We start from the raw sequence: 25,010 nt of genomic DNA, 5'->3' as shown, positions 1-25,010 counted from the left end.
AGAGGCCGCGGGCAGCTTCGCAACCCAGCGCTCAACCGCTGCTCCACCGGGGAGGCCCAATATTACTTCTATTTTAAATTTAAATATATAGGTGAGAATCTTCATTGGAACCTGCTGTAGCATCATGTCAGAAAGTTCTTCCATGTGTCTGACTGAACTCCCTGTTGCTTTAATCCCCACTCACTTTTATATGGCTTGTTAGTCATCCACGTGAATTCTCTGAAACACTGCATCATTTAATCTGTGTGATAGATTTGGGAGGGAGGTACTACTGCCACTGACAGATGGGAAACCAAAGCTTGATTCGTGCTTATATAAAAGTGGAGGTCATTCTCTTTGCAGAGCTCACAGGCGTTCCTAAATCTTCCTAAAATTTTAGAACTTTCTGAGCAATGCCCTTGGCAGGAGCCAGTGAGTGCTGCTGTGAGTAATGAGGAGGCAGAGATTGAACCTGTCCAGCCTGAGTGAGTATCTGTCCTCTCTCATCTGGGCATCACTACTCCTACCATTTTCGGTCCCCAGTGCCCTTTTACTTACTGGTAGCTTTCAAGGTCACCTCTGTAACTGTGGCTTTCTGAGCCCTTTTCACAATCGATAATTACTGGGCTTATTTGCTTCCTTTTTATTATGTCTAGCTCTCTCCTGGAACATCAGTCTCATTCAGGTTCTAACCCCTGCTCCTTGCTGAGGAGCCTGGCATATGAGAGACTCTTAACAAATAGTTATTGACAGAATTAAAACAGGAAAGGAACAAGCAATGGAAAGCCACACAAGGAAGGACAGAAGGAAGGATATAGATTAGGAAGGCCTGTCTTTTCCCAGGCCTATCTGCCTTTCCTCCCCTACCTTGGTCAGAATTCATTTTCTGAGCCAAATCTTTAGGTAGCTGTAGCAGAATGATCCAGTGAGACTCATGTTCTCGTTATGGCTCTGCCTCATATGAGGTTTTTAACCTCTTTGAAGACTCAGTTTTCTCCCTTCTAAAGCAGGGATAACTATTGCAACTTCTTGGGGCTCTGTGAAGATTAAATGAAATAATTTCTGGAGAGCTCCTACCACAGTTTCTGGCCCATTGCAGTCATTCAACAACTCTTCATTCCTTTTGAGTGCAGTAATTTCAACCCTTCAACCCCAATCCTATCAAGTAAAATCCAGCCTTGAAGTGTGCCTTCAGCCACCTGGAAGAGCCAAGTAGGCTGGTATGAGAATACACCGCCAGCCTTCTGTCTGTGCCAAGAAAGTCACATTGGAAGTGATGAATTTTAATGAGTTTCTTCCAATAATTAAACCCAAGGTAGTTTTAATATCATACCAGTTGAAATGTCTGTAGGCTGAATTCTCATTTTCAACCTCTTTGAACATGGATCAATACCTTGGCTTCTCTGGCCTTTGACTTTCTCCTCCAATGCTGGGAATTACAATGCTGTTGTCTCCGTCATAGTGTTTACTTAGTGAGCAGGACAGAGTAAGATCCATAAATAGTAGTTATTGTTGATCCATGAGTTAGAGGGAAAACTACCCTCAGCATAAACTAGATTCAAGAAAACTTTATGAAATGTTCATTAATTGGCAGTCACTTTTATTCGTCTTCTCTCCTTTCATCTTCAAATGACACTGAAAGAAAATCCCCTTCCCATTTTTCATTCATTCATCAATTCACTCATTCAACAAGCACTAACTGTAGCCAGAGAGACATATGCCATTCTAATAAGGGTCAGCCATCAATACAACATGGTGGTGGGCAGTTGACTTACCACACAGCTTTCTCTTCTATCTTTCATTTCAGGGCTCACCACTCCATGACATGCCTCCTTAGGGTGGTTTTTTTCTGGGTGCTTCTGCGTGGTTAGTAGTATACACTTACTTGTTCCTCATTTCCAACTGCTCTCACTTGCCAATATTTCCATTCTGCCTAATCATCACAGGACCTCTCTTAAATCCTACATTCCATTTCTTCCCTTTCATTTACATTGCCTTTAGTTTCTCCCAGCTTTTGCACACTGCTCAACTGCTATTGCACTTTCAAAAATTTTAAGGCCTTGATCAAGTTAAGAAATGCAAAAATGGGTAGTGTTGTGATCTTATAAGCAAATTCTCTGAAACACATGCATTTCTCATCTGCATTTCCAATCACAAAATTGAACCTGAAATACGTGAGATAAACATACCCGTATACATTGTAGAAAATCTAAGTTTAATGTAAAAGCTGAGGAGAAAAATGCCCATGAACACACACAACTCTTATGAGAGCACGTATCACTCTCTACTACCTACATTTTTGAATTTACCACATTTGGTTTTCACACTGACATTGGATGTTTATTTGGTTAGTTGGATGAGCAAGGAAACAAGGTGTCTGGCCTAAACTTGGAGGAAAATTCTCTCTTTCTCTCTCTCTCTGTTTTCTCTCTCCTCTCTTTTGAGAGATTGTTGAAGTCTAACGCGTGATGTTGAATATAAAATGGTGAACAGATCAGACCAAGTCCACATACTTTTGCACTTTTTTTTTTTTTTTTACTTTGGCACTTTCATCCCAGCGAGGAAACACACTTTCACTCATTTAAAAAATATCTGTGCCGCTTCTATTATGGATTTAGGTGCCAGAGAGTAAGAAGAAATCAAGGAGGAATGATTTCCTGGAATAGATATTCAAGGATGGGGAGCTAGACGAGACATGAACACACAATAGATAGGTAGGCAAACAAGATGCCATCTGATGGTGATAGGAGGGGGAGGAAGCTACAGCAGAGCAGACTGGCAGCATCTGCCTATGTGGCAGGGGTGACTGAGACTGAAGGGGGCTACCTGAGACATGAGGCTGAAGGTCCTCAGAGGTGGCGATGAGGGAGCTCAGTCCTGAGTCCTGAAGGCGGCAGCAGGGACAGACCCAGAGTAAGGCAATCCCCAAGGAGGGAGCAGCCAGTGTGAAAGAGCAGTGCAGGAGCCGTGTGGCACATTTCTTATATGAAGTAGTAGGGACACATGACAGAGCCTGGGTTATATAGGGCCCTGAGGTCATAAGGGCGAAGAGAAGCCAAGAGAGGCTTAAGCAAGGTAGCAACATGATCTGATTTACAGGATTAATGCTTCACTCTATGGTAGAGAATGCACCGCAGGAAGGAGAGAGAGAGATCCCAAAGATGGATGAATAGGCAATTTCTGTAGCCCCAGCAAGAAATCACACTCACTTGGACAAAGATGGCAGCCATGGAGCTGGAGAGAAGGGGATAGTGTAGAAACAGCAGACAAGACTTGCTGAAGGATCAGATGGGGTGGGGGTGGGGAGGCTGAGGGAAAGAGAAGAATCAAGATTGAAGCCAGATTTCCCTTGCGCTAGCTAGTGGATGATTGGGCCATTTCCAGAGATGAGGGAGGCCTGGATGAAACAAAATGAGTGTAACTGAAGTTGCATTTGGAGCTAAGAAGGAAAAGACGAGGGTGCCAGGACAATTTTATCAGAGCAGGAATTTCAACACACGATGACCACGCCCCTAAGCAAGGGTGGATTTGCTCTTCTCCCTCCCAGTCCGGTAATCGTGGGACCTGAATTCCCGCTAAGAGCTTTCAGAGGAAATTCCTGCCAGGCGTCCTCAGCAAGTCCATCCTCCAGCTGCCTCAGGATCTGAAAGGCTAGTCATGCAAACCTCAGAGGAAATTCAATTGTTCTGGCACAATTGGATCTCCATGTCCTAATCTAATCTCATCGTTTTGTGGGCAATCTTTTTCTTTCTGATCCTCAATCTTTTTTCCCCTTTGTTAATTTCTCCTGAGCAGCAGATACAGTGTTATCCCTTGAAAACCTTCTTCAAAGCCTTCATGTATGCAAAGGTGCTCCTTAACAGTTCCCCTAAAGCAGCCCAGGGCCCCCACTGTCCTTCCCTTCCCGGAGATTCTGGTGGGAAACCTTCTGGATGAGCTAGGAAGACAGGGAAGGGAGACAGAGGGATGCTTTCCAAGGTCTGGTGTCTCCCCCTGCAGGGCTGCCTTCCCTGCATTTCCTCTGTGGTTCATGTGGGCACTTTGGACTTGGTTCTTGAGCCAGTGCTCTTCAGATTCAGACCTGGAGTTACAATGATCCCCCAAATGCCAACTTGACTTTTGGGTGTCTCTCCACCAGGGCTCATCAGCCCTGCTGAGAAGGAAGGGGTCTGACATTATCCAGTGTTTCCATGTGCTGGACGCTCTGCTGGGGGCTCTGTCTCTGAATCCTCTCTTGGCTCTGGCACACAGGTCTTCTGTCATTGAACAGAGACATGAAACAGGCATTTTTATAGGGATTGCTCAGGACCAAGGAAGCAAAGTCATTTGTCTTGTTGACAAGTGGAAGGAGTAGGTTTTAAACAAAGATCTCTACCCCTTACAGCCTAGCCCTTCACTACCTTGGGGACATCTGTGGAACCCCAGCTGCTGGCTTTCTGCAGTGATGTTGTCAGCCTTAGTGCTGCCCATGGCTTAGGCTTCACACTGCAGGTGGCAGCAGCCAGCATTTCACTCAGTGTTAAGTCCAGGTCTATCTCTGCAGACTTCCTGCATTCTTCCTTCCAGCCTCTTTTCCATCTGACTCCGAGCAGCTCCAGGGAGCCTTAACAAGACAGGCCATGCCACAATCGCAAGGAGGCTGGAAAGGGAGTGTACTTATTGGGACTATGGTGGGATAAGAAAAGTGAAGGATAAGAAAAGTGAACCAGGGGCCTCCCCAATGGTGCAGGGGTTGGGCGCTGGGCTGCGAAGCAGCCTGTGGCCTCTGAAGCCCCGGTTCTATCCCCGGCCGGTCGGCAAGTGTCCCACATGGCTCGACAGACCTCTCCTGCCCACCCACTGCTCCCCTCAGCAGTGTGTTTCGTCAGTCTGCCTGTTCTGTTCCCCACTCTGGCTCTGGTGAATTCTCTCACCCTCCCACGCCTCTGACTGCACCCAGTGCTTGTATAAATAAACAAATAAATCTTAAAAAAAAAAAAGTGAGCCAGGTAACAGCAGCTGTGGCAGAGGGGATGCAATTGAGATATGGGCAGAGTGGTGAGACAGACGTAGCAAAAAAAAAAAAAAGCAAGCAAGGAAAAAAGAAGAGAGAAGGAAAGCAAACATAAACAATGAGTCCCAGGAGCTCTGTGCTCATTAGCCACTCTTAGTGAATCTTTCTTTTCTCCTCTCTCCCTTGCCCAAATTTAATTGACGACATTGGAGAAATTAGCTCTGTGAGAACAGGAGCTGCCCGATCCATCACCCACAGCCTGTGCGGCGACAAGGACCACAAGTCTCACCACCCACACTCCCTTTCCAGGAAGACTGGCCTCATTTCTTTCCATGGAACTTGCACCCATGTATGACTAGGGCTAGATGTTAGATTCTTCCCTCCAAACCATCACTTGCCTGTGACAGGTAATAAGACGCAGGTCTGGTCCTCATGTTGTCATCAAACACATCTTTCTATTAATCCAGGCAAGGAATTTTTTTTTTAAAGTAAGCAACTGGAAATAGAGAGAGGGAGTGACCTGGTACATTCTTTCTTGCTCTTGGTGTTGGCCTTTTTTTCAGGGAGTGGGCAAAGAGCATCCAGCCCTGCCTTGGGGAAAGGGAACCCTTGGGAACACACAGTGGGTGGTTTTCTGTCATTCCCTTGAGAGGCCTGACTCTGGGTTCCAGAAAGCTCCCCCTACCCAGCTGTCAGCCACGGAAGCATGAGTGGAGGACCCCCATTCCATCCCACTCACGCTTCATCCCGGCTCCTTCTCTTCCCTTAGTGTGTGGGAGTCAGGGGGCAGGAACAATACGGGGAAAATGGGGCCAAGGAGGAGGTTTTAATGGCCCAAAGTGGGTACTAGCTTATCGGTGGGGTCCTGCTGGGTCATCATAAAGAATCATATTTTTATGTTGCTGTCCCCAGGAATAAAGGTTATGGGCAAAGAGCAAAATGCTAAAAATAAGTGAATGAATGAATGAATGAAATGTGCTAAGGGAAGGCGAAATGGTGAGAGAATGAAATGAAGCTCCTGAATGAGAATGAGCAGATGGGAGATCGTGGAAGGTGTTGCGAGCGCTGTAGCCACGTTGAGACCCAGCTAAGGACAGCGGGCTGAGGCCCAGCCCTGTGACTCCTCCCACCCCACCCAAGGGCATCCCGTCAGGCAGTCCAGGAGCCTGTGGGCCTGCCCATCTTTGGGAGCTGCAGACCTGGCTCACAAGAACTTGACTGTAGCTGGTCCCCCAGCCCTGGGAGGTGTGACAGGTGAGTGGGCAGAGCTGAAAAGCTTCTCCCGGAGCTGCCGCTTTAGAGTCTTGATGTGCTTGATTCTCAGCCCTGTGCAGCCCAGGTGAAGGTGAGCAGGGGACACCCAGCTCAGCCTCAGCTGCTCCACCCTCTCACCACCTGGACAGGGTGAGAAAGAATTTCTTTTATTGATGCCTAGAGCATGGATGTCTCCCATATGTTAGCAGAGCTTCTGTTTAGAGGTAAACCAATTATACAAAATGATTTCTGTATCTCCAGACACTTGCAACCAAGAAAAGAATTTTAACAGTGATGACTTCAGAATCATAGTGACCACTTGTTCTCAAAGGGAGGTGTCAAGTTCAACCTATGCCCAGAACAGGCCAGCGTAGCACTTCTAGGCTGGTGCCAGAAGACAGACAGAGGAAGAGAAATGGAGAGATGAGGATGGGGCGGGGGCGGAATGTGTTGATTGACTGAAATACAGTGCTGAGGGGAGCAGCGGATGAGATAGGAGAGGTCTGTTGTGCCATGTGAGTTATCTCCCTGGCCTGGAATTGAGCTCAGGCCTTTGCGGTGACGGTGCTGACACTTAACCTCTAGACCACCAAGGAGGCTCCTGTTTCATTTTTTTTTCTTGTTTTGATGAATGATTTATTTTTTTAGTATGTATTTATTTTAATTTTTTTAAAGATTTATTTATTTATTTATTTATTTATTTATTTATTTATTTATTTATTTATTTATTTATTTATATAAGCACTGGGTACAGTCAGAAGCGTGGGAGCACGAGAGAATTCACCAGAGCCAGAGGGGGGAGCAGAACAGGCAGAAGGACCGAAGTACACTGCTGAGGGGAGCAGCGGGCAGCAGGAGAGGTTTGCGCGCCAAGTAGGACCCTCCTCCTCTGGTGGCCGGGGATCGAACTGGCGCTGCAGAGATTGCAGGCAGCTTCGCAGCCCAGCGCTCAACTGCTGCGCCACCAGGGGAGGCCCTTAATTTTAATTCTTACATCATTTTTCATTTTTGCATAATGTATGCATTTTCATTTTGGTTATATTCCCCATACAATTCCCACTTCCTTTTTCTGAACCTAATCCCTCTTCTCCTCCCCCCTACCCACTGTAGTGTACCAATTTATTGGTATATAATTCACCAGCTTACAGTGTACCTATTTGAAGTGTACAATAACATTTTTTCAGAATATGCACAAAGTAGTACAACTATCACCACAATCAATATTGAAGCGTTTTTATCACCTTAAAAAAACTCCTCACCTATCAGTGGTTACTCCCCATTTCACTCCTTGACACTACTAGTCTAACTTTCTCTATAGCTTTGCCTGTTCAAGGCACTTGTTTAAATGGAATAATACGGCATCTAGCTTTTCTCATTAAGCTGTGTCAGTTCCTTTTTTATAGCTAAATAATATTCCTTTGTATGGCTATCTGCATTTTACTTATTGACTCATCATTGATTTACATTTGGGCTGTTTTTACTTGTTGCCTCTTATGAATAATGCTTCTGCAAAGTTTTTGTGTGGATATGTGTATTCTCCATTTAATTCCCATAATGAAAAACAGGCATTATAATCACTATTTTAGCCTGAAAAACTACAGCTCAGAGAGGTTAAGTAATATTTTGGGGATTAAAAAGATTGTTTTAGTTTGGTGTGATTATGATAGAAGGGCACATCAGAGGATATAAAGTAAATTTCACTTCACCTTTTCTAGGTCATTATACATATTACTAAGTTTAAAAAATGAGAAAGAAATGAGAGAAAGTGTGCCAGCAGATCTGCTGTAGGTGCCACTGGTCTTCTTTTGGGAGGTAGGTTTGCCCTGTCATGGCTTGGCTCTGAAGTTGGGGCTGCATGTCCCCCTTTTCCAACTCAGCCTCCTCGTTTCAGTGGAAGATGTGAAAATCAGTCAAGAACAGTTCAAGAGAATTGCTAGGTAGATGACTAGTAGCCCATCAGCCTTGCGAAGAGTCAAGTAGGAGGTCTCTATAGCAGTGTCCCAATCTTGAGAGGGCTCCCTGGGGTGGCCTCTGCCAGGTGACTGGAAGAACCCCAAAAATGAATGCAGCTTGGGCCCAAGGACGACTGTGGCATGGAGCAAAAGGGTCACCGAGGCTGCTGGCTTTGTTCTCTCTGCCTCCAGGGTTTTCCCAGAAAGCACTTGAACATGGGAGGGTGGGTGACGTGCCGCCCCATTAATGTAAGTCCGATGGCTCGGTGGAACCCAAGCCAATGTTGGTAATCATTGACCCTCAGAAGCTCCCCAGGGCAGAGCAATAGAATCAACAGGAACACGGCTCTCCAGTTAATCCACTGCCCTGTGGTTTGTTCTAGAGCCTTGCCCTTTCTATCACCTTTCTGGGAAGCTCTTGCAGCCTGAACACTGAGAGAAGCTGGAATAAAAGGCATCACAGATAATGACATGACAGGATCTTTCTTTCAATGCCTGGCTAGCACTTGAAAGAGAAATCAGAGCTGGGAGTGGTGTTACAGAAGCTTGGTCACTTTCCGTGTCCAGCCATTGTCTAAGCTCTCTGAATGCAAGTGTAAGATACATCTGAGTGCCCCCACTTTTCTGACGAAGAAATTGACACTCAGGGAAGTCACATCATCCCTTACAGATAGAAATGGCAGAGGATTGGCTCCATGTTCACACCCCACCATCTCACTTTCTAAGTCCTGCCCGGTAGGCCACCTGATGGGCTGGTGACAGGGAACTATCAAACATGAGCATGTGAGATCGGCAGTGCCCAGATTCTCCTCCAAACTCTAGCACTTGGTGTTCAGAAATGGGCTGTACCACCCATGGGTGCAGTGTCCTGAATTCTAGTTCCCTGATGCCCTTCCTCAAGACCTTAGTCGAATTAGCCTCCTGTTATATAAATTGTCAAGTTTTGGAATTCTAGATGTTTTCTTAAAAGCAAAGTATATTTTAATGCTGAAGAATCTCAAGGACTTAGGTCCACATGTTAATAGAATTCATTCATTCTAGGGCTGGAAAGACTAAGTCGATATAGTACCAAACGAAATACAGAGAGCTAAAAGACTATGCTCTTTACACACATAAAAAACACAACCGTTCTTTGTAACATTTAAATTCTTTTATTAAGCCCAACACCATTTGAAGTGAGTGGCTCAATAGATGAAATTTAAAATCATTTTGTTAAAAGTATTTTGGAAAAACACACTTTTAGAAAAAGAAACCCCCCACTCCCTCAACACACACACTTTATAAGATAAACAAATGAAAAGATGATTATTTCTTGTGCAGTTTTTAAAAATATTTATTTATTTACGTATATAAGAACTGGGGTACAGGCCAGAGGAGGGTAAGAGGATTCACCAGAGACAGAGTGGGGAACAAAACAGGCAGACAGACTGAAATACACTGCTGAGGGGAGCAGTGGGCAAGACAGGAGAGGTCTGCTGAGCCATGTGGGTCACCTCCCCGGCCTAGGATCGAACTCGTGCTGCAGTGGCTGCTGACAGCTCCACAGGCTGTGTCTTAACCCCTTGCACCACCAGGGAGGCCCCTCGTGCAATTTTTTTAACGTGACAAATTAATTCAGTAAAGATTCCTTTAAATATCCTAATATCCTAATGCTTATGGAATATCAATTACTACAGGTGATTTCTGTTCATATACTATCTTTTAAGAACTATATTGATTTCAGTATAAGATTACATATATAGACATTTACAATGATTTTTTTTTTCATTGCATGGGTATTTTTAAAGAATAATGAGAAGAGGTTCTCCCTGGTGTGCAGGCAGTTGAGTGCCGCACTGTGAAGCTGTCCGCAGCCTCTGCAGCACAGGTTCGATCCTGGCCAGGCAGCAAGAATCCCACATGGCAAAACAGACCTCTCCTGACTCACCCACTGCTCCCCTCAGCAGTGTATTTCAGTCAGTCTGCCTGTTCTGTTCCCCGCTCTGTCTCTGGTGAATCCTCTCACCCTCCCACGCATCTGGTCTGTACCCCAGTTCTGTATCAATAAATAAATAAATCTTTTAAAAAAGAATAATGAGAATAAAAAGGTTATGAGACTGGGATCATTATGTTAATTTTTATTTTCAGTTATCAGTTGATGAGAACCTAGAATCCACCTGTTAGGGTAGTGGCCCTCAATTCAAAGAACTTGAGTTGACATCAGAATTGGAAGCATCAGCTGGAAGCAGGACTGACCCTTCTGCCTTTTCCAACATGGAAACTGCCATTTGTTCTTGGGACAGACTGATTGAAATTTCACTCAGGATTCATAGAGACTGTTCCTCCAGGTCTCTTTCCAACCATGCTTTTATCTTAATCCCAAGTAATGACAAAGACAAATTAGCAAATTTCAAGCTCAGCAACTGGAATTCCAGATCCAGCAGTTCTTGTTGGCAATACAAGTTTTGCTAATACATAAAGTTTTGAAAAATCACCTCTTCAGACAGAGGTGGGTGGCTTTATATTCACATTAACTTCTCAATGAGTGAGTCATGTTCCCAGAAAGCCCAATAAGGGTTTGGTTCTGAGGATCCTGCGGCCACTTAGGCAAAACCTCTGTAACCCAATCATCTGCTCCATGGAGTGGTTATGGAGTACCCCCATTACACAGTGGCATTAGGCTCTGTTACCCTCCACACAGAACCTCTATGAGGTCATGCACACCTCCCTGTAATTTTTTTTTTTTTTTTTTTTTGGTGACAACGATTTGTTGAACATCTAGTTCATCACCCCTATACTGGGCTATGCCAGCAGAGGAGATATGCCAGCAAGGGAGATGAATGGGCTCTCTGCCCTCAGGCCAGCACAAAAGTAAACATATAAATCAATATTACTATAAGTGCTACCAAGAAACAATAAAGAGCAATAAAATAATTGTAAGAGAAGGGAACCAGATTTAAATGAGGGGATGGTGAAGAGCTCATTTCTCTTTAAGAAACTGACATTTAAGATTCTTTCTGAGAAATGACATTTAAGTTGAGACCAAGAAGTCAGCCTGGTGTATTTGGGGGTGAAAGGGGTAGAGAGTAGAGTGGCAGGTCTTCCCAACAAGGAAAATGGCAGGGGTTCCGGGTCAGAAAATTTAAGCAACTTTCCCACATCTACAGTTTGTATGAGGCGGGGCTAGGACTCAAATGTACATCCTGATGTCTTAGGCCTTTTGCCTAGGCCTGACCACGGCATTCAATAAATGCCCCTGAACTGGTCATCTCCAAGTCCAAGGTCCAGGGAGACCATGAGGTCTCAGCTCACCAAGGCTAGGGATACTCCTCATCCTGAGGGGGAGAAAAAGTCCCTGTTCCCATATTGGCCACTACCAGTGCAACAAAATTTTGGCTGTAGAAGCTGCAGTGACTGAGCCCATAGACATCGATAGATGTCTCCAAATGAAGATGCCATTCCATACTGTTAGGTCACTTAAGGCAAGTCAGGACAATCTGTAGAAACCACCAGAGATGTTTCACAGTGCCTGCCAGTGTCTCTCCAGCACTTTCCATGATTGCCTCTTAATTATTTTGGCAGCATGAGCATGTCTGGCCTTTGCCTACAATGAAGGGGTTCTTCTTATGACACTGGAGCCTGTGAACAGCTCCAACATGAATGCTTTGGTCCAAGTCGTTGAACCCTGCACCCTCTCCATGGGGCCGCATGCCCATACCACGTGTCTCCATTTCGGGTGCTTTTGCTTTCCCTCTTCCTTATTGCTGGAAACTTGCCCCCTCTTTATTAACCTACCCCCACCCTATCTATTTGGATTCAGTATCTAAAGTAGGTTTGGAGCGGTTCTCTTCCCTGCCTGCCTGTGACTATGCAGATGTCTCTCTTTTTTCCTTTCTCCTTTTCCTAATAAACCTGCCCTTTTAAAGGGAAGGAAGGAAGGAAGGAAGGAAGGAAGGAAGGAAGGAAGGAAGGAAGGAAGGAAGGAAGGAAGGAAGGAAGGAAGGAAGGAAGGAAGGAAGGAAGGAAGGAAGGAAGGAAGGAGAAGAGAAGAAGAGAAGAGAAGAGAAGAGAAGAGAAGAGAAGAGAAGAGAAAAGAGAAAAGAAAAGAGAAAAGAAAAGAGAAAAGAAAAAAGAAAAGAAAGAAAAAGAAAAAAGAAAAGAAAAGAAAAGAAAAGAAAAGAAAAAAGAAAAGAAAAGAGGGCCTCCCCTGGTGGTGCAGCAGTTGAGCGCTGGGCTGCGAAGCTGCAGCAGCCTCTGCAGCTCCAGTTCGATCTCCCACCACCGGGCAAGGGTCCCACATGGTGCGACAGACCTCTCCTGCAGTGCCCGCTGCTCCCCTCAGCAGTGTACTTCGTCAGTCTGCCTGTTCTGTTCCCCGCTCTGGCTCTGGTGAATTCTCTCACCCTCCTTTGCTTCTGACTGTACCCAGTGCTTGCATAAATAAATAAAATAAATCTTAAAAAAAGAAAAGAAAAGTTTTGGGCTCCTGTTAGCTCTTACCCTCTGTGTGATGTCTACATTAAACAAGAATATGCATGGAGAGTCACCATTCTCAGTGCTTGGCAAATAAGTGTGGAATAAATGTTTGCCTTCCCTCTATATTGTTTAGCAACTATTTGGAATATGCCATAAGGATTAAAAGCAAGTTAGTCGGATTTAGATTCCACTATTCTTTGCTCTTTTGACTTTCTGCTTTGTAACCTTGAGAAAACTGCTTAACTTCTCTTAATTTCAGTTTCCTACTTCCTAGGGTTATTGTGAGAATTAAATATGAGGGGTCAACACTGTAGGCTTTCCCAGCCCCAGAAATTTAAGACTCCAGGGAGACATTATTTGCGTTGTGCTGTAGAGGGCGCTGTTCACACAGAATGCGGCTTGTTTTTTGGAGCTGAAAGCAGGGTACTGACACCCTTCCTGGCAGCCCTGCCCTTTCGCTCTCCAGAGACCTTTCTCACCCCTGGTTTTTCTCTTCATTTATTTTGAGTCATATGTGTCTTCACTTTTACCTTGGTTTACCAGTTCCCTCTAGCTTAGTCTACTTATACCCAATAAAGCAACACCTTCCCTTGGCAAAGTACAGAAAGAACTCTGAAGTTTAGAAGAGAAGAATTCTTAGAAAGTCTATTTGGAATAGAAGTCAAGTAGGTTCACCTGTGTAGCAACCAGTTTCAAGTGTCCTCTAGGGCTCTGTCACTCTGCTGTCACCACTCCTCACAGCCCCCCGGGATGTGCTGCTATCTCTTCAAATCCCTGAACCAGGCAGAGGTGAAGTATCCCTTTCAGTCCTCTTTTGCATGGTTGAGACACACTTAAAGGTATTTCCAAAATACCTTAAGAAATCATTATATGGGCCTCCCTGTTGGCACAGGGGTTAAGGACAGCGCTGTCAAGCTTCTGCCGGCCATAGCAGCACAAGTTCCATCCCTGGCTGGCGAGGGAGGTGACCCACATGGTGAGGCAGACCTCTCCTGTCTCGCCTGCTGCTCCCCTCAGCAGTGTATTTCAGTGGATCCGCCTGTTCTGTTCCCCACTCTGTCTCTGGCGAATCCTCTCACCTCCCCACCCTGGTTTGCACCCGGCTCTTGTATGCATAAATAAAGTAATCTCTTTAAAATAAGAAATTGTTATAAAGAACAATAAGGGAACAAAATCGCAGACACACTCAGAATAATCATCTGCGTTCCAAGGGGTAGGTTTCTGATTGCACAGCACCTGCATGCTGTCACCGAAGACTGGCAAGAGCCTGAGTACACCCGACTTAGGTCTAACTTCACTGACTGTGCTGGTGGGAATGTCACACTTCCTGATAATTCCCACGGGGACCATAGCCAGGTGCCACCAAGAGACAGGGGTCTTGGCAGTGAGAATATGATTATCTTAGGATGATCAATGCTGCTGGCCAACACGTCCACATGGAATTTAAAACCTGAACTTGAAATTTTTAACTAACACATCTTAATGACTTTTGTATTTAGATGTGGCTATTTCTTTGATTCTTTACATCCGGGAACAAAAGCAAACATGGGCACAAAGTGTACCTACATGTGTGTGACTTTTGTAAGCCACAGAATGGAGCTGGTTCTCACCTATTGGCTTTCATGACGTCTTTATGACACCTGACTCACACATCTTATTCTCTGTGCTCTCGTGTCCTTTTGTGGTGTCAGTGCCTTCCAGCCAAAGAGGTCACCCCTGTAATTGAATGAGTTGCCTTTTGTAGCTGATGAGAACACCCACCATGGGAAACTGTGGGAAGCCTCCCTAAGAAGTTGTTAGAAAGGATTCAAATAGGATTGGGGCTTGTTTTAGGTGCTTTGGGGCAGGTGTAAGGAAGCAATACTTTACTATGGGTTAGATGTTTTGTCAAGAAGTGGGGGTAATTCTGTGATTGAGGATGTTAACAAATTTATTGTCCAAAAGGAGAGGCTCATGTGAGGCCAAAGCTGCTTTTGGTCAAGAAGCAGTGAGCGCTGGCAATATCCAGGATAGGGGGATATTTAGTCATTTTTGTGGTTTGGTCAAAGTTCATGTTTTTGTCTGTGTTCAGACACAATTGATTGCAGAGTGGTCCTGTATGACGTTGGCATTCTGTGAAGTTGTTTGTGTTCAGCCAGAGAACACCGAGGCCTACTTCGGGGTGCCAGATAGCCTCTAGCAACACCAGGACCCCGCTCTATTACCATGACAGCCCCAGATGTCAGGGCTGCTTATTTCTTTTTCACTAGACCAGTATGTATTAAGTGACTCCATCGAATCATAGGTGATGTCTGTGTAAGAGAAGAACAATATCAGCCCTGGGCACCATGCCTCTGTCTGGCTTGCCAAGGATGATTCTCTCTCTCTGCCCAGTTCCCATCTCTCCAAGATAAGACTTCTGCCCTAGTAGTAGACAAATCCTTTATGAAAACATGTTGGCATTTTCCAGGTGGTCTCTTCCACATGGGGGGTGGACTCTGAAGCCAGCAGTTTCCAGTATTGACAAATTGTCAGAACCTTTGTGACTCTTGTAACTGAGGAAGCTTCTCTTTCATTTAACTCATCTGCAAGCAGCCCATTTAGCTCATAGAAGGGGCCCCAAATGGCACAGGTTTGTGACCCCTGGTTTATCTGTTTCACAGGTTTAAATTAGTAAACTGATAGTCACAGTTGCTACTATTCCCTGCAAGGTTGCTATGTTCTAGGAACCTTCTCTATGCGGTGGCATTTAAGTTGGACTCTGACCTTTGAAAGTATATTTTTACAGTCACTTTACAGGTGAAGAAATTGAGGCTCAGAAAGACTAGGTAGATTTCTCAGGTCACTTGCTTTTAAGTGGCAGAGCTGAGTTCCAAATTCATGTCCATGCTGGACGAGTTCCACTCTGCTGTGCTGCCCTGGATTATTAGCTGGGCCACAGCCTCCTCTCTGATCTCCCACACACAGCATGCCTCTCCTCAGATGCTGCTGCTGGACCAACTGGCGCCGGAGAAGCTGACAGAACTTGGTGTGCCTTAGGAGGGCACCAACCATACCAGGCCCTGTGATTCCCTGGCTCTTGTTTCCCAATTCTCTTCTCTGGAAAGAGCTGGAATTTTAGGAAGGAGTTGGACACAGCACAGTGGAGGAGGCCTGTGCAGCTTCCTGTGTTTCTCACCCCCAGGGAAAGGTGAGGTTTTCCTGAAGTGCTTTTCCATATCTAGCCTGGAAAAGTCTTGAAGTTCAGATGCCTTTTTTATATGTCCATGAGGCCAAGAAAAATTGTTTCCACTGGCCTGGCCAAGTTCTATTTAAGAGAAGCTCATGATGACACCAAATGAGCCTCCTGAGAGAGATAAAGAATTAGAGGTGACATCTCTGGAAACTGTCAGACAAAAGGGAAGCAACTCCCTCCGTGTGCAATGGGTTCTGGGTAGGAAGGAGCAGTCTGGGAGCTGGACGGGTGGATGCTCTGTGGCTTGGTAATGTTAGCGTCCAGCTGGGTGGTCATCCTCCAATAGCTTGAGATCATTTTCATAGAAAACAGGAAGTTCTCACAGCAGCAGTCACAGGCACTTGTTTCACATCTTTAGCAGAGGTGTGTTGCTGCATCCAAGCTTGACACCTAACCTGTTGGGTCTCCTCTTTGGTGATCACTTTAAAACCCCATCCCTGACCCTTTCAGGGAAGGCAATCTGTGCATTGCAGTGGTTGAGTGGCTTACCTGTCAGCAACTTGAAAGCAGGGAATTTTCCATCTTTTATTTCCTAGCTTAGCACCTGGTGCGGAGTAGATGTTCTGTAAGCAGAGTATCTGCTGGATTATCTTTTTTTTCAAGATTTATTTTATTATTTATGCATACAAGAACTGGGGTACAGGCCTACCCTCACACTCAACTGGGGTACAGAGACAGAGTGGGGAACAGAACAGACAGATTAACTGAAATACACTGCCAAGGGGAGCAGCGGGCGAGTCAGGAGAGGTCTACTGCATTATGTGGGTACTTCAATCCCTGGGCGGGGATTGAACTCGTGCTACGTGGCTGCAGATAGCTTCATAGGTTGTGTCTTAACCCCTTGTGCCACCAGGGAGGCCCCTGGATTATCTTGACTAGTGGGAGAGATCATAATCCCATTCCATAGCCCCTGATGGTAAATCTTCAGAAATGTCTGTTGATTCAATTGACTGTTGAACTGAAATAAATCAGTACATTTTCAATGAAATTTGAATTTCTTCTCCAGCGTTGCAAAGGACTAGCAGAAAATCATTCACTTTCTGTTCTCAGGCCCCTATTTTCTACCTCTAACATAAAATCTTGACTCCCGGGCCTCTCTGATGGAGCAAGGGGTTAAGCACTGCACTATGAAGCAATCCAAAGCCTCTGCAGCAGAGTTCAATCCCTGGCCAGCCAGAGAGCAACACACATGGCGCAGCAGACCTCTCCTGTCTCGCCCGTTGCTCCCCTCAGCAGTGTATTTCAGTCAATCTGCCTGTTCTGTTCCCCACTGTCTCTGGTGACTCCTCTCACCCCCCACATGTCTGGCCTGTACCCCAGCTCTTGTATACATAAATAAATAAATCTTAAAAAAAAATCTTGACTCCCATGGGCATTCCGAAAAGAAATAAGTGTGTGTGTGTGTGTGTGTGTATGTGTGTGTGTGTGTGTGTGAGCTGTGAGAGATCTGACAACAGAAATGGGTTTTCATCTGTATAGAGAATCAGCCTGTAATTCTAAGTAACAGATAATTAAAGCCACGTCTATTTGTCTTCCTATCTCTGATATAGTGGCTACCAAAGCATGCTGGGAGTGGGCAGGAGGCCATGTGATAAGTGTGTAGGAAACTCCCATTTCATAACAACTTATTCTCTAGTGAATGTCTGCAAAAGCACAGCTTCTGTGCTGGTTCTTCAAATGTCACCCATGAGCATAACCTGTAGCTACTTCACTTAAAATGAAGTGGGGTTTGGCTGATGTAGGCATTGCGTGCAAATGAAGTGTGCATTATTATGGTAAAAAGGAGATTCTGGAGGAAAACATGCCTATTTTTAAGAATTTGAAGGGCTGCTAAGTGGAAGAGGCTTCAGACTAACTAGGGGTTATCATGAGTGATCCCCAAAGCAGACTGGAGTACTATTCTTTTGACTAGTCTCTCTTCTAGGTCTACAACAAAAATATCTCACAGGTGGACTGAGTGCTGAGTGCACTGGCCCTTGCTGGCCTTTTCAGCCCAGTGTCTCACGAGATCCCAACTTTGTTAACTATTTACCCGGCATGGCTTTCTGCTCCAGGCTCTCTGTTCTGTAGCCCCTGCTACACAATGACACCTTAATGTGAGTCACATACACCATTACAATTCAGTGTGGTTACACCCACACCACCGTCTCTTTTGACATATCTGTTAGAGGGTGAGGCAGATACAGGACAGCAAACTCCATGCTTTTACACATGCATTGATTAATTGGTATGCGATCGTTCAACAAAGGGTTTTTTCTTACCGTGTGTGACTTGAGCGCCATCTTCAATCTTGGTCTCAGTGGCCCTTCTCCACTCCTGAGATAAGGTGCTCCCCAGAGCACTCCCACTGATTTCTATCTGGCTCATATCATACTGCATGGCATGACATTGCTTATCAGCACTTGGCCTCTCCTACCCCCACACTTAACTGGAGGTTCCTTCTCTATGACGAAGATGTTGTCCACTTGGTGAAGAATTCTTTCTCTGTTATCCACCCTGGTGCTTCATATACTGATGTCAAGACATCCCTGTTGAATAATATTCAACTAATAAGTCAAAATACTCATGGAGACAATGGGTTTTCTGACAGTTGAAATGTTTTTGCAGAGGGTGGATGTACACTGAATAGAGATCTCTTAGAAAAGGTGTTCCTCTGGCCATTATACAAACCATACCACATTGTCATTGCTGATTTACTGAGCTCACATCCCCATTCCAGTGTGAACTCCTTGAAAACAGAAACAGATTCTATTTGTCTTTAATATCCTACATAATCAGCTTATCCTCCATGTTTAGAAAGTTTACTAGATGTCTCTTTACTGGGAATTGACTATTTACAGAACAAGAAGGCTTGAGCATTGAAGAAAAAATTGACAATAATATAATCTATCTTCCCTGCCAGGCCACTAAAAATGTCTTGGTAAATATTTGCTAATGTACAGCCCTTTGCTTGCTATTAAGATTTACTGATTTCAATAGAAAGTAACCTAAAAATATGCATGTTACATAACCCAGACACCAGGGTCAATCTCTAATCACCCAATAATTCAAAAATTACAGAGTGGTTCTGTTTGTGGTTAGATTAGATGCCATTGTCTATGCAAAATAAGATGTTATGAGCTGGGTAGAATGGATCTGGTGTGTGAATGTTAGGTTTAGTCAGAGGATGAATTTATCCTATATCCTTACACCTATTCTCTAAGTACAATTCTTCTCACTCTGAGTAAATAAATTAACAGCATTGGATAATCCAGTACATATAAAAAGTACCTTCAGTAAATGGCAGATTTTATAAAATAAATCCCGCAATAAAGGCTCAGTTTCTTGCATAACAGTGACTGTTGTAAAGGGAGATTAGTGGGTGATCTTATTTCTTCCTGGTGTGACCTTACTTTCAGCATACAAATATGTACTTTCTGTGTCTTCATGTTCACCTGTACTGTTGTGAACATTTGGAAATTACAGTACCTCATCTCAGTGTATTCCAGAGAAATGGGTTGGGGAGTTGATAATAATGAATTGCTTTTGGTAAAAAGTTATTGAGCATGACCTAGGAGAAATAGCAAAAGAGTGACAGAGCATGGCCAAGGAGCAGAGTAATAGATGGGGACATGCCTGCTTCCCAGGGACCTTCGCTGGTGGTTTGTCAAGTCTTAGCATGATGGTGTTCAAGGCACATGAGGTTTGAAAACAAGTGCACATCCAACTCAGGATTTGGTCTGAGAACAACCAATTGCCTTGGTTTAAACCACGCAAGTCCATTATCGAATTAAATATCTTCCAGCTAGTACAAATTAGTATCAGTCCACTGACTAAAATCTAAAGTAAATCAGTCTGGGTCTAAAAAAATCAGCCTGCATAAGAGACCAACATGCAGCAGCACTTTCTTGCTTTGCTCAGCCACAGATGCTACTTAGGATGGTGCTAAGTTCAGACAATCTTGGGACAGTTTTATAGGTGGTTTGCTTTTGTTTCAACTCTTTACATGATCAGGAAGATCATATTTTGTTATGAAAGTAGGCCATGAAATACAAATATATCCAAGAGATCATGCAGGGGATTCTTACTCACCTGACAGAAATATTCTTTTTTTTTAAAGATTTATTTATTTATGCATACAAGAGCTGGGGTACAAGCCAGAGATGCAGGTAGTGAGGATTCACCAGAGACAGAGCAGGGAACAGAATAGGCAGACTGACTGAAATACACTGCTGAGGGGAGCAGCGGGTGAGTCAAGAGAAGTCTGATTCTCCATGTGGGTTTCTCCCTGGCCGGCCAGGGATCGAACTCATGCTGCAGAGGCTGCAGATTGCTTCATAAATGAGGTGCTTAACCCCTTGCACCACCGGGGAGGCCCCAGAAATATTCTTTATCTTCAAAGTGAAATGAATTAAAGAGAGACTGGAGAAGAGTAGTGGGGAAGGGAAAACTCAGAAGTTGGTGTGTTAGGAGCCATCTCTGGAGTTTTAATATAAAGGCAAAGAGAATGCAGGTTAAAGTGCTAATTAACGTTGGCTTTAGGATTTGTTATCTAAACTGAGATCCAGTTTATGAAAAGTTTTTTCAAAGGTGTGAGCTCCCATGCGTCTGAAGAAGGGAGATGATCCCAGCATGTGAAGGAAGCTTCAACATGTGATGTGCACGCAGAGAAAGGGAGAGATATTGGGGAAGAAGGAGGATGGCTACCCTTCCCTTGGCAGTCCCTCTCTGGGGACTGTGCCCTAATACTCTTGGGGACTTGAGGGTAGTGAAGATTGGGTGGGCTAAGGGCAGGGCCCTCTGAGTTTGTATACTTCTGTTTGTTCTAGTAGCATTTTCTTTTTTTTAAATATTTTTGCAACCTGTCCTCAAAATTTCAAATGCCCATAGCTGTGGTTTTCTTGTCACCACTTCTTCTCGACCAAGGCGTCTTGCATTTTCACCTGGTTTAAGGTCGTGTGCTTACCATTTTTGTTTAAGTTTATCACTAAGTTGGTTTCGCTTCCTAGTTTGTATGAATAAACATATTTTTGAAGGGGGATTTTGAAATCTATTTTAGAAGCACATTTGCATTCCATTAAAAATACCATAAAGATATTGCTCACCATGGTGGGCACACCTTGGGACTGGGCTGGGCACCCCTAGGTCAAGAAGTGGTCTAGGATTTAGACCCCTGGGTTTTACCTTCATCGACTGTTTTAGGGAAAACCCCTTCACCTTTTTTTTTTGTAAAGTCAAAAAAAGTCACATTAATGTCATCAGTAAGAAAGTGTTGAGCAGACAGTACTTGAAGAGCTTAGCTTGTTCACTGGATTATTGCATTTATATTAATTGAATAAATCATTAATTCCCTATACTGTGCTGGCAGCTGGGGTACCAGGAATGAATAAAATCTGGCTCAGCCCTTATGGTGCATTATTCAAATCAGAGCCCCCCGGTTCTTCATCTTGAGAGCAGAGAAGGTCATGTGAGCTATCATACTATTCCTTTTGGAATCTTGGCAAAGCATGAAGACAGAGTAGCAGCAGGCTTTGGAATGCACTGAGAAAACAGGGATCATCTTTTAGGACTTGATCAAAAATTATCTGATCTAACAAGTGTCAAGCATTAAAAAAAGGGAAGTTGACCAATACTTGTTTTAGGGGAATCTAATTACATAACATACAACCAATACCTGGGATGTGTCTCGGTAGAGGTTTCCTGGTCTGGAAGTGGGAAGCTTATGCTCTAGCTGTCATCTGCCACAGATTAGGTTTGACATGTCATTCAAGTTTCTGAGTCTCAGAAAACTGAGACAAATGAGAGAACTAAATTGGATCCGATCAAGATTCCTCTTAATAGTGGATTATCAATAGCAGTACACAAGTTGATTTAGAAGTAGATTTTTTTTCCATTTATTTTTATATACTACAAAAATGTAAAGTGAATCAAGTTTCTGCTTTCACAGATTTTTTGATTAGCATAAAGCTAAATTTATTAAAGAAAAAAAAGAAAGTTAGTTTAAAGAATGATATCAAGTAAAAAAGTAGTACTGGTTATAATTAGTTATCAACAAACTTTCAAGGGCATGTGAGACCATTTAAGGTTAGGAAACACTTGGAGATATGCTCTCCTACGTTCCTTCCACTTCATCTCTCTGCAATTACTTTTCCTCTGTATAATCAAACAATTTGATCTTTGAGTACAAAGTTTCTATTGGAAACAATATTGTGTATCCAAGAATAAACTTGTCAGCTTATCCAAATGATCAGCAACCCAAGTAATTTTGCATGCTCTTTTCGTATCTAATTAGGTCTTTATCTAAGACACCTAGTTCGCTGTCATTATAACCACAATGTTTTTCCTTTGGTGTGTTTTCAGATCAGGTTGCTGATAGAAAGGATGTTCAAACATCTTCGGAAATGGTTTGTCACTCGAATTTTGGGACATTCTCGGCAAAGAGCGAGGCTGGTCTCCAAGGATGGGAGATGCAACATAGAATTTGGCAATGTGGACGCACAGTCAAGGTTTATATTCTTTGTGGACATCTGGACGACTGTGCTTGACCTCAAATGGAGATACAAAATGACCATCTTCATCACAGCCTTCTTGGGGAGTTGGTTCCTCTTTGGTCTTCTGTGGTATGCCGTAGCCTACATTCACAAAGATCTCCCAGAGTTCCATCCTTCCATCAACCATACCCCTTGCGTGGAAAACATTAATGGCTTGACCTCAGCGTTTCTGTTTTCACTAGAAACTCAAGTGACCATTGGTTATGGATTCAGGTGCGTGACAGAACAATGTGGCACAGCCATTTTCCTCCTTATCTTCCAGTCTATACTCGGAGTGATCATCAATTCTTTCATGTGTGGTGCCATTTTAGCAAAAATCTCCAGATCCAAAAAATGTGCCAAGACTATCACATTCAGCAAGAATGCAGTGATTAGCAAGCGGGGTGGAAAGCTCTGTCTCCTGATCCGGGTGGCTAATCTTAGGAAGAGTCTCCTTATTGGCAGTCACATATATGGAAAACTTCTGAAGACCACAGTCACTCCTGAAGGAGAGACCATTATTTTGGATCAGATCAATATCAACTTTGTAGTTGATGCCGGGAATGAGAATTTATTTTTCATTTCCCCACTGACCATTTACCACGTCATCGACCATAATAGTCCCTTCTTCCACATGGCAGCAGAAACCCTCCCCCAGCAGGACTTTGAACTAGTAGTGTTTTTAGATGGCACCGTGGAATCAACCAGTGCTACCTGCCAAGTTCGAACATCCTATGTCCCAGAGGAGGTGCTTTGGGGCTACCGTTTTGCTCCCATAGTATCCAAGACCAAGGAAGGGAAATACCGAGTGGATTTTCATAACTTCAGCAAGACAGTGGAGGTGGAAACTCCTCACTGTGCCATGTGCCATTATAATGAGAAGGATGCACGAGCCAGGGCAAAGAGAGGCTACGATAACCCCAACTTCATCTTATCAGAAGTCAATGAAACAGATGACACCAAAATGTGACAGTGAATTTTTGACACAAGTAAAACAAAGTGGCAAAGATACCTAGTGACTAGAAGATGATAAAGTAATCAACAATTTGGGGTATGAAAATAGACAAGAGTGTTCCGAGTCTGCCAGCACCATGCCTCTGAACCCCATAACCATGATTCTATAAGTGACATAGCACCAAAAGGCAACTGCATTAGAACATGCAACATATTTCTATGAAACTGAAGTAGGGAGCCACAGGAGCTCACTTGGAATCTTGAATATGATTATTTGAAATCATGCAATGTTGATGGGAACAGTGAAAATCATCAAGAATCTCAGGGACAGGCCAAATGAAATCCTCTTGAAAGTCTTGAAGAAATTGTGAGCTGCAGATGGGATCAGGGAAAAACTCTACCCTCATTTTAATTCTTCTGATAGGAAAGAAGTCACTGGTATTTTAACATTGGCTTTTACTAAGAGAAAATTGTCTCCTGGGTTGGGAGAGATGAACCAAAGACAGTAAGAAAGGATGACCACACAAAGAACAATTGAGAAGCTCTTGTCTTCTCAGACCCTGGTTTCTGGAGCTTCCATTTCACTCTGTATCCATGCTGTGTTTCAAGAGGTGAAGGGAAGCCTCAGCCCGTGAACTCTGTGTCTCTAAGCACCCAATGTGCAGAGCTTTGAGTCCAAAGCTTTGAGCTTTATGTTCTCAGTGGGCTAAAGCCCAAGTGATCTCTTGTGGCACATTAGACAGAGGCTAAGTCACCAAGAATCCTGATGACATCTTCCTACAAGAAAGCAAGCTTGTTTTGAAAATAGTGGTGATATTTCTTCCAGTTTGCATTAAATGGCATAAAGGGATCCTAATCTCTCAAAAGAGTATTTCCTGTTCTTCTAAGAAGGCAATGAGAGTTTGAAGGTGCAAAGTCAGTTTAGAGGTATTAATAATGCTTCTGAGAAAAAGAGCATCTTCTTTTTATGCCTAGGGGCTCTACTGAAGTGCTATTGCTGGGAGGAGCTTGAAAGGGAAAGGAATGGAGGTGACCTCAGAGTAAGAAGAGTGCCCCCCTCCACTTTCTCCACCACATCTTCCTGAAAAGGATCAACTGACTATAAAGACTGATCTTTAGGGGAAGATTTTACTGTGAATGTCTTGTTCACTACCCACCTACTTTGTTATGAATGTATTCTGGAGAGTGGTACTCAAAGCTGCTTATGAATCAAAATGTTTTCAGTGTGTTGATTAATATATTAAATTTCTGAAACTGCACACACTTTTCAAACGTGTCATTATTGTGCATTCAGACTGCTGGAAATCCTGCTGAGGGTGAACTTTCCTCTGGGAGTGGAGGGTGGGGAAGGAAGATGGCAAACAGGACACATTTGTAGTCACGCTTCCCCAGGAGGAGATGTCTATGCTCCAGACACGCCCCTTCCTCTTCAGCTCCATCTCATCACTCCAGTGTGAGTCTTGGCACATAATGTGGCAGCTGTTATTAGGGATGGCTTTGTTTTCCCAGGCTGGGGTTTGATCTTGTACAGATTCATATATGCACCCTGGTCCTCCTGACCAAGACCAATAGAGAATCTGAGGGGCTTGGGCCCACCTACTTTGTCACAACACAACAATGGATGCAACTGGCCCATGGAGGAGATTGCCCTGTGCCTGGAAGTTTGCTGGCGTTGCAATTTAATCTACTGATAAAACTAG

General features: G+C 44.0%; 1 protein-coding gene across 1 annotated transcript in view; it reads left to right on the top strand.

Annotated features, from left to right (window-relative positions):
- KCNJ1 (potassium inwardly rectifying channel subfamily J member 1) overlaps positions 1-24,562 on the top strand; it is a 33,173-nt gene extending 8,611 nt beyond the window's left edge. The window contains exon 2 of the mRNA XM_037504342.2: positions 22,187-24,562. Within this exon, the coding sequence (XP_037360239.1) occupies positions 22,208-23,326 (1,119 nt within the window). The 5' untranslated portion in view covers positions 22,187-22,207 and the 3' untranslated portion in view covers positions 23,327-24,562. The remainder of the gene's footprint in view (positions 1-22,186) is intronic.
- Positions 24,563-25,010: the final 448 nt, after the last annotated feature.

The sequence above is a fragment of the Talpa occidentalis genome, unplaced genomic scaffold (genome assembly GCF_014898055.3).
Source record: "Talpa occidentalis isolate TD23 unplaced genomic scaffold, MPIMG_talOcc4v2.1 talOcc4.12, whole genome shotgun sequence".
Classification (NCBI taxonomy): domain Eukaryota; kingdom Metazoa; phylum Chordata; class Mammalia; order Eulipotyphla; family Talpidae; genus Talpa; species Talpa occidentalis.
This window is presented reverse-complemented; position numbering and strand designations above follow the sequence as displayed.